At 38.6% G+C, this 10,236-nt stretch overlaps 1 protein-coding gene across 2 annotated transcripts in view; it reads right to left on the reverse strand.

Annotated features, from left to right (window-relative positions):
- The window catches only part of LOC117384891 (low-density lipoprotein receptor-related protein 8-like), a 62,406-nt gene extending 53,046 nt beyond the window's left edge, over nucleotides 1–9,360 (reverse strand). For both annotated transcript variants that reach the window (XM_033982057.2, XM_033982056.2), the window contains exons 1-2: nucleotides 9,188–9,360; nucleotides 8,550–8,666 (exon numbers count right to left, since the gene is read on the reverse strand). In XM_033982057.2, the coding sequence (XP_033837948.1) occupies nucleotides 8,550–8,666; nucleotides 9,188–9,254 (184 nt within the window). In that variant the 5' untranslated portion in view covers nucleotides 9,255–9,360. The remainder of the gene's footprint in view (nucleotides 1–8,549; nucleotides 8,667–9,187) is intronic.
- Nucleotides 9,361–10,236: the final 876 nt, after the last annotated feature.

Here is a 10,236-nt window from a genome sequence, read left to right on the forward strand (position 1 = left end):
AACGGTGAATACATTCAACTCCAAAAGACACGGTGGCTCTGCGCTTGCCTTGAATAAGGACTGTGGACAGGGACAGTCTTTGGCAGCCTTTCATTTCCTGTTGCTCTTGTCACTCCACTCTACTGTTTAATCCAACAGTTTCACGTTTTATCGTCAACATATTCATTTCACAGTTCAGTTCTGAACTGAAGAAGTTGCTTGGATGTGTGGCGAAACGTCTTCACTCTACAAGTTTTTTCACTCTTTTTAATGCAATTGTATTATCAAATGTAAAATGCATTCTGTTTATTAAAATATATTCCACATTATACATGTTTCCCTGTTTGGCCTTGGATTTTCTTGGCCTGATGGATGGGCCTAGCACAGGCAGTTTTTTATTATACAGTCTTTGGGGCTACTTTGTTTGAGTCTATATGATGATAAATGAGTTGACTTTCTTGTTAGAGTTGCCGGCAGGTGGGCTCACTTCACAATAGATCACATGGCACTTCCCACACAAAATGGCTGCTGTGATATAAGCAATTGTCTAGGCTTGAGTGACTTGAGATGACACTCATAAAAAAGACACGCATTTGGCTTGATCATCTATAAAACACAACAGAGCCTGAGCCAAACATATTTTTATTATTTTATTTTCAGCGGAGAGCGTATTCGACTGGTCTGGCATCATGCCCTATGTGTAGACTACAAACACAAATCTCCAGCAGACAGGTCCAGATCAGCCGATAGCAGTTTAGAGCGTAAGAGTTGAGTCAGAAATGCAACATGTGTCTGCTTTCTTCCTCGTGGGTCTCTGTCAAAGTGATGTGCAAAGAAAGTCACAGCTAGGACACCCTAATGGTGCCCTGAAGACAAAGTTCACTACAAGGAAGAAATCTGTGGATTTGTTGATGTATAAATCCAGATGAATCAGCATAAGGGGATGAATTTACTTATATGCAGTATATAGAATTAAAGCAGTAGTACTTGTGCTATGTCTACAACAGGTGAAACTAAAGCATATACTAAAGCAAAGGTAAAAATAGGGTGCACTATTAGACTTGAAACCTGGACTAGCTAAGGTGTAAATGTCATAAGATGATCACATAAGAATACTATTGTTCAGTTCACTCACTCTTTGTGGATAATATACTTTGACTGATTTAACTGATACAATATATTCTCTCCTAGTACCTGAAACACTGTGATGTAATTTAGGTTAGAGAGGTAGAATTAGTTACATTTGTAGTAATAAAAATACTGCCTGATCATTAGAGCCAATTTAGCAGGAGGCCTGGGGGGGCAGCAAAAATTAATCTGGAGGCCGCATTTGGCTCTTGTGCCATAGTTTGGATACCCCTGATGTACTGTATGCGCGAGTTTAGACAGCACAATGAAATGCCTGCTTTTAAGTGGGTTTACGTGAAATGAGCAAGCATGCCACTAATCCTGCTCCCCCCCTCCCCCTGATCTGTTTCTGGCTCCTCTTAGCATCTTCACTAAACGCACTCACTAATCTGCCATTATAGCTCAATACAAGCTGTAGACTTCCTAATAATGACATTGGGTAAACTGATTTTGATAGGAACAAACACAGGCCAGTAGGCAATAAGATAAATATGACACATAATAATGAGGCAAGCATGTTTCAACTTTCCAAAAACACTCAAGACATACCTAGAAATTGAAATGGTTGATCCAAAATTTGCTTTACTCTGGCTATTGATATGAATTTGTCACACTATCACAGCAATGTAGGAACATAAATTGACTACAGACCCAAAAGGAGACATGCCTCATTGCGTGAAGAGATAAAGGCATAATCTTCTCTCTATGTCTGTGTGCCGCATCAACAAGCGTGCAGATTACCAGAGAATTTGATAGCAACATAAACAACCTCCCAGTCTCCCCCTTCAGGTCAAAATGATTTATTCCCCCCATGATTTATTTCTATCACTTCAACTTCACTCATTCAACTTCTTGTTGGGCCAGATTATCTAAAAACCCCAGTTTTTGTGTTGAAGTGTGTCGCCTTCTCCATGTCCACCACAAGAGTGCAGTCCATAAGCTGAGGACCCTCTGTTCTCTCCCCTGGTTCGTTTTATGATGGATGCATAAAACAAGCTTTTAAATCAAATTCAATTTCATCTAAACACATTTTTCACAATAAATTTGAATGTGTTGTGTGAAAGCATATGGTCTGCTGTGAAAGACAGATCTAAAGCTTGTGTCTGTGTGAGTCTCGTAGTGTCGCTCCAGAGGATGTAAAGGCTTTGTGCATTGGCAGGGCTCTACTGTAATGTGAAAGAACATCTGTGTCTTGAATGAAAAGTTTCAGAGTGAGCGGATAAACAACAGCAGGAGTGGAGCCAGTGTCACAAACGTAAAGGCGTTTAGACTCAGGGGGGCAGGAGCACTGTGCTGCTGACTCTGAGCTTTACAGGGCAGGTACATGCAACATTCATGACGAACAGATGAAACAGATCTTTATCAGTGGTGAAGATGAAAAGAGGAAAAGAGGAGCGCGAGCCGAGCCATGCGGTGCCACCACTCAAATCTGTGCCTCTGCTCTGACACAAAGACAAAATCCTGTGTATTTGTGAACAACGTGGACTGGGGGGTATGGTGCTCTTACTGTGAAGGAAGAAACATTCAGGAAAACTAAAGTTAATCAGAAATGTATGAAAACTTTACATGAAAGGTACAGAGCTAATTGTTGGATTGTAATCAACACAGAATCTGTTGCTATTAGTTACCAGCACCGATCCAATTACAAACCTGGAGATGTGACATCTGTATAATCACAATCCTGGAGGGCCCAGTGTCAAGTACCACCACAGCTGTGTCTAAGCTATAGAGTGCGATCCTGAATATGGGCAGAAATGTCATAAATGATCACTCACACAGAACCAACGGGCACCAGCAACCAGGGAGAAGCTGTGAGCCATAAAAACAAAGCTGCAGTACTACGAGGAAGTGCTCCAGCTCACCCAAACCTGAGCAACTCTACAGTTACAATGTCTAGCCTTTATTTTCTGAAAGGAGGACATTATACTGAATGTAATGATGAGACTTATTCTGGCAGTGTATATGTTACAGTATTTTTTATTTCTATTGGTCACTTGATTGTAGATTGTATCTCAGTTTTCGCAGTTTTAGCTTCTGATTGGTCACCTTTAATGTCAAACTTTTTTTCCCAAAACAAAGAAAAAACTTTGTAGCTCCTCTGAATGAGACGAGAGAGGGAGTCTGATCTGTCACCTGCTGAGACTGAGATAACAAGCCCTGTTACAGTGACAGTAACTACAACGGCGTTACAGCAGAGGAAAGAGTGTTTAGTTAAATTACTCTTTACTGGTAAAAAATAACGCCGTTATTAACACTGTTATCCTTAAATGGCGTCATTCCCAACACTGGTCGTTTACTCATTTTATTTGGGGTTTTCAGTTACATCTTACTGTTTTTACTTCTAAACTTTAATTTACAATAACTTTTTCACTTAAACTCAAGTTCTAAAAAATGGCTTTTTAAATACTGGTTGCTCAGTCAATATTGTGGTCTGGACTGTGAAATCTATGAACCATCCAATTAAATGAAGCAAGGTTCTTGCTCATTTACATAAACTTAAGGCTGATATGGTGTTTCCTCAGGAAACGCGCATCTCTGATCACTCTAGAATTAAAATTAGATGGGTAGGGCAAATATTAAACTCCAAATTTAACTCATGCAAATATAATAAATAAATCTTCACCATTAGTTGATGCAAACCCAGGTGGATGTTTTGTTTTTGGAGAATTATATGGGTTCCCTCTAGTTCTGGCAAATGTTAACACCCCTAACTGGGATGATGCAATTTTTTTTGTAATGTTTTTTTCATGACTTCCAAACATGGGGCTCCCATAGCCCACTTCATGAAAATAATCTTTTTTTTCTAATATTCATAAGATTTTCTCAACTCAATTACATTTGTTTAGATGTAGAGATTGAATGAGGAATTTACAAATTTTATACAAAAACTGTAACTTTTTGTCAATATCAATCAAACCCCAGATGTTCAACTGTCTGGGAGTCACTCAAAGCATATTTGAAGGGTCAAATAATTTTATTCTGTGCAAAACAGAGGTGAGCTTTAACCATAATGTATGATGTGATACCCCACATTATAGAAAAATACATTACAACTGCAATCTGAATACAATCTTCTATCCACAAAATAAGCAGAATTTTCCTCTATAAATCACAAGGCCGTTCATATGATCACGGAGAGAAAACAAGCAGGCTTTTAGTTCAACTATTAACGTTATACAGTTGCCTCACAACAATTCAGACTTGGACTCCTTCTTCAATAGAATTAATGTTCCTCAAATGAAAGTAGACACTGCAAACAGTTTAGAGGAGTCATCCTCCTGTGCTGAAATTGAAAAGGCCCTGAAGAGTATGCAGTCAGGCAAGTCCCCAGGTCCCGACGGATTCTCATCAGAGTTTTATAAGAATGCGCCTCAAATTGTCTCATTACTGAAATCTACATTTGATAAATCTTCTCAAACATACTCGTTGCCACCAACTGCCAGCTCTCTGGTACTTAAAAAAGACCATGATCATTTAGATTGCAGTTCATACCGTCCAATTTCATTATTAAATGCTGATATTAAATTCTTGCAAAAATTTCATTTAGAAAAAAATCTGTCGTCCATCATCTCACCCGACCAAAGTATTCATTAAGAATAGACTCTCTTTATTTAATATAGAGGATATTATAAAGTGAACTTTGAAAAAAGTTAAGTGATGTCTGTTGGCAGAAAACCAGGGGGCACATCAGCAATTTTAGCCCCTTCAAATATGATTCAAATACCTAGGAATATGGATCCTGCAAGATCATAAGGATCTATATAAATCAAACTATCAGGTTTTGCTCGCTTTTGAGAGATGGGAGATGCTGCCTCTCTCACGCTGTGGTAGAATAAATACCAGTAAAATTACCTTAATTTTTGCATTTGTCCCAATGTCTTCCAGTTGTTTTTTTACAAAATCCTTTTTTACCAATCTGAACAGCTAAATATTCTCTTCCATTTGGAATAATAAAAAAACACCAAGACTAAAACAAAGGGAGGCTTTGCACTCCTAAACTTTTTGTTTTAGTATTTGGCATCCAATGTCAGAGCAATGTAAGCACATTGAGAGTGTGGCATGGCCTCCATAGCAGACATCAACAATACGGACAACAGCGGTTGATGCAGTTTGCTCAGTGGCCAGTAGAGTGTACTAAAGGAGACCGTGACTTCAAACATGCTTTAAACAAGCACAAGTGAAATAGCATTATTTGGATATATTTCACAACTATTCAAAATACTTTTGATACATCACGAGTTTAGATTTTATTGGACAAGCACTGCTTGTGCAGGCTACTGGTGGATAGACCCTATAATACATATATGGCATTTACAGGCACAGGCAGTTTTAGCATATTCAAGTAGATATGGATCTAATGGATATTAATATCATTTTAATATTAAAAAAAGAACACACTTATTTGTCAATATGGACCACCTCTGTAGCCTTGTGTCAAGTATTGGCTTTATCTCCCCTGTATATCAGGATCAATCTACATTATTATCTAAATATTATGATTTATGTTTGAAATCATGTGAGAGCTGTGAAGAGGTGATAATAAACATGATATAACAGGAAAACATCTGGTATTCATCTGATGATTGTCATTATATGGTGACGGTGCATGTGCAGTTATGTGAATATGTGGAAGCAGTGAGGAGACCAACGGTCAGTGGGGAGCCCAGTGTGATGGTGGGGGAGGGGGTGCAGTCTGGAGGAGAGCTGGGGGAGGGGACTTCACAGTGATGGAGAGATCATACAGCATACATTGTATTAGATTTTGATAGGAACTAACCAACTCTTCTCCCTGGCATTTAATACTAGCTAGACAGGATGTCTCAGCGTTTTATCCTTTCCATATGTATCATGTGATCTGTATATTTGTTTTTTGTTGACTTTTATGTGAAGCACATTGGTTGTTTTGAATGTGTTATAAATGAACTTGAATTTGATTTAATTTAAAATAGCGGCCAGGAAACAGTGGACTTACACTGTCTTGTGGCATGGCCGCGGTCTACTTTTAGGGACCTGTGGATGGAGGGAAGTCATAGAGGGTCATCCTGGTAGAGGTCTGCGGGTTGGGTCCTCTGGGTGGAGGTCTGTGTGTTCTGGGTCAACTACATCCTCAGTTTAGACACAAGGTGAGAGTGCTGCCATGAATACAAGGCTGCAGAAAATGTTTATTCCTGTCAGCATATTTCATAAGAATGCTCTGTTGCACAGTCACTGCAGTTGGTGGCTTATACTATAGTGCAAGACAGTAAAGATAAAATGGTTAGCATTTCTACCCTCAAGCAAGCAAAAACACAATAATGGCTCGTCTTCCACCAGAGCAACATCCTCTGCTCCTGACAGGCTGTTCAACTGTGATGGGTCAAATGTCCTGGACATATTTAAAGTGGACATAACCATAATAAAACAATGAGTTGTGGTGATAAAACTGAGCCCATACAAATTCAGAACAAAACTGATATCATTTAATTTGTATTTTTCGCTCCTCATTGCTTGAATTGTGAAGAGATTTTCATTGTGTCATGGAATTGTTTTCTCAAACAGTCTGAAAACCTCTCAAATCAAACAAGGTAAAAGCAACACCAAGAAAAGTGAATGGTAGAATAATCAGTCATTACCTGCCCACACACAGGAGGAACAGAAAAAGACTGAAAGCCTTTTTCTACTATAATGGCGTATTCACACCGAACTGTCACTAGTGAGTGGCAGCAGCACTTTATGAGCTTTTGGAGATGAGTACCTGACAGGGCAGCACAATAAACTAATTTGACCTGTTTTTATTTTCTCATGTAGATAATATTTTGATATTATGTTATAAAAAATGTTGAAACCTGTCTGTTGCAGGAACATGGATGGATGATTTATGGTTTATTTATCCAACCACATCACAAACTCTCCATAACCATAATTTAGCTGGCCCCCACCTCAGTGAAACTCTACATGTGTCAAAATGGATATTGGGAGTCTGTTTTGTTATCTCAATATTCTTGGTTACATCATTTTACTCTCCCATTCCATGGGAATGGCTATGTCCTATGTAATTTTATTCAATGGCAGCTGAATATATCCAGCCAAATAATAATTGTGTTGTGCCTATAGAATTATATGACACATCAATTATTGAAAATGACAATACTCCAAATGACCTGCTTTTCTTGGCCATGCCTGAGGGAACATCCTGGTTAGTGCAACAACTGAAACAGTACAAAGATATTCACACTGGGACATTTATAACTATATACAGAATATATAGTATATAAGACACTCACACTGGCACATTTATCAGTATGTACAGTATATATAGTATATACAGGGGGCAGCAGGAGGCTGAGACAAACAAGGAGTATGTTTTTAACAGTGCAGTGTATACACAGTGTATTTACACATCGAGAATGTCTGTGTGAGGGAGGTGCAGTGATTTCTCTTGAGCCACAATTAAAGCAGACACAAAAGAATCTGCCAGGCTATGCACACGCACAGTTTTGGAACAACTTCACTGAATTCAGCATCTCCAAATATATATAGGCCACTGGCTCACAGTCAAAAAGGGGAAGAAGATTCTATAATTTACACACAAAACACAAATTCAGAACCTGACAAAGACTTGAACATAATCAGAGCAAGAAAGTTTTCAACTAACAATGCAAAAAATGCTAAATTTAGTAGTCACAAGCCATTGCAAGAAACTGGGCACTAAAACAGATGTTCTACTTGAAGTTTGCCAACAGTAAATCACATATAAACTCTTGTCCTAGACAAGTTGAAGGTTGTTGTGAGGGCTGAAACAACTCATCAAATTAATCACAACTTATCAATTCTTGAAATACCCCTCAACTCATTTTCTAATTAAATGATTACAAAAACAGACTCTAGAGGTTTTAGGACTTAACCTTAATCTGGATCAAATTTAGTAAAACATTCATACACCTCATTGAGTAATAAAAACATAATAACAGTCGGGTTATTTGAGTAGAAAAATTATTATTAACTGCAGCCCCAGCTCTAGCACAACCGACAAGCAACTGATCTTCAGCTTTCAAACTGAAAATATGTACAGCATTATTATTAGCCAACTTTGCGACTACCAAAACAATTTCTCCTGCTCACAAGTACAAGCACCAAACACTAAAGCTTTTAACACATGTGCATTGCCTGTTGGTCCCTTAATTATAAATGATGAGGAGCCATGCCTCATTAGGGCTTTTTCATGTCTGCCTTTATTCTGTATTCAGGAGTCTATGTAGGCATTCAGTCTATGCTCCATTGGCTTTAATAGAAAGATTTTTCCAAATGAGCTGACAATAAATTCAAGAAATAGAAAAAAAAACACTTTAATTATAGTTTTAAGCCAATTGATGAATTATTAATGTCAGCACAAGTGTTGTTTGCCTTATCTGGAATGGCATTATTAGCAAAATTACGCCAATACGTAGGTAATTGACACTTACGGCAGTTTTCTTCATCACTGTTATCTGAGCAGTCGTCATCATCGTCACACCTCCAGAGGGTCGGGATACACCTTTGGTTACTGCATTGAAACTGTCCATCTTCACACTGATCGGTTGCTATAAAAGAATAGAAAGAATAGAATTATGATATTGTAGTGGTCTAAGAGTCATTTGCAATTGAATGCCTAATTGATATTCAACATTCATTCAGGTAAATTGGATTTGGAGCAGAGAGCGTCAGGGCAGGGTTTCTGGCACTTATTATCTTTTCACAAGCTATTATTAAACTAACTGAAAGAGACACAATGCCCAAAGAGTCCAGGGCATGCTACTAGCTCTGATGCGGCAGGCTAAGGATGCTCACTACCACAAAACACTGAACACGCCAATGGTTTCCTCTCCTAAAACAACCACGTGATATTACGCGTGTCTGCTCGGTAAAATATACATTACGCATTGGAATTAGTTATGATAAATACAAGGAAGTGTGTTTTGTTTGTTGGATGGGAGAAACACGAGGGCTGAGTAACAGAAGAGCTTCCAATTGCACGGCTCATTAACAACCTGGACGAACATTTTCCCGTTTGATTCACGCAGCAAATGAAAAAAAATCAATTTACGCATTTTTACGCACTAACCTCCAGTGAAGTAAAGCCGCAGAAATAGCGAGTGCAAAAGTAACAGTGTCCGTATATCCGTCCACATCTCTGGAGCAGGTGATGGAGCTCATTCACATCCACTAAACAAAGCCCGACAGCAGAGGTTTTCTTGTTGTAGCGCTGCGACGCCAGGGTCCGCGCCGCTCCACACTGCGCCTCCGCCTCCGTCCTGACGCGCGCCTCCTGATTGGCTGAACCGCGCGTGACGAACACAAGTGGGCGGGATGAAGAATAAATCAGTGTTGTTGTATTTTTTTGTTTTGTTTTTTTGTTTTTTTTGTTTTGTGGACGCTTTCCCAATGTTCAGAGGAAAGTGATGAATGATTTAATGTTTAGGTTTCTGACGTTTTTAAATGGCTATAGTTGTTGTACTAAACTGTATCGATTTGGCTTTTTCATATTTGATGCATTCCGCTTTTTACATTTAATATGTCATGTTGAAGATAGTGAGGTTCAGAGAAAAAAATGTTTTGAGAGGGGAGTTAAAGAAGCTGATTTTGTTAGGAAGGACAATCCTTCAATTCCACAGATCCTTCACAGATCTATGATTCCATCCTCAGACCCAAAGCAAACAAAAAGAACAATAGGACGGCCATTAACTGAATAGAGTCGTTAAGGCTGAAACTGACAATGGCTGTTTACAGTTTCAGCGTATTCCAATAGATATAAGGCAGTGTCCACCAGTAATCTGACCAGAGCTGAACAAGCAGATTGGATGAGCAGCGAAATGTCTTCACTCCTACAACGATTCGTCCAGTTGACAGATTTGAACTTCATCTTTTGCTGTAATGTCATGTTGGTTAAACCTTAATACTAATCATCAGATACAGAATCTTTAAAAGAAACCTGTGGATATGACATAGCCTACAGCACGATCAAAAGTGAAGCATAGAAAATTCTGGGGGTTAATATTAAACGTCTGAACTCCATCCAAGTGAGCAAAGCAAATACAGCCATTTTAATTGTTTTAACATTACAACAAGAATTAGCGTGTCATTGAGAGTTGACTAAATGTGACCTAATGTCTA

Source organism: Periophthalmus magnuspinnatus, chromosome 17 (assembly GCF_009829125.3).
Source record: "Periophthalmus magnuspinnatus isolate fPerMag1 chromosome 17, fPerMag1.2.pri, whole genome shotgun sequence".
NCBI classification, from domain to species: Eukaryota; Metazoa; Chordata; class Actinopteri; order Gobiiformes; family Gobiidae; genus Periophthalmus; species Periophthalmus magnuspinnatus.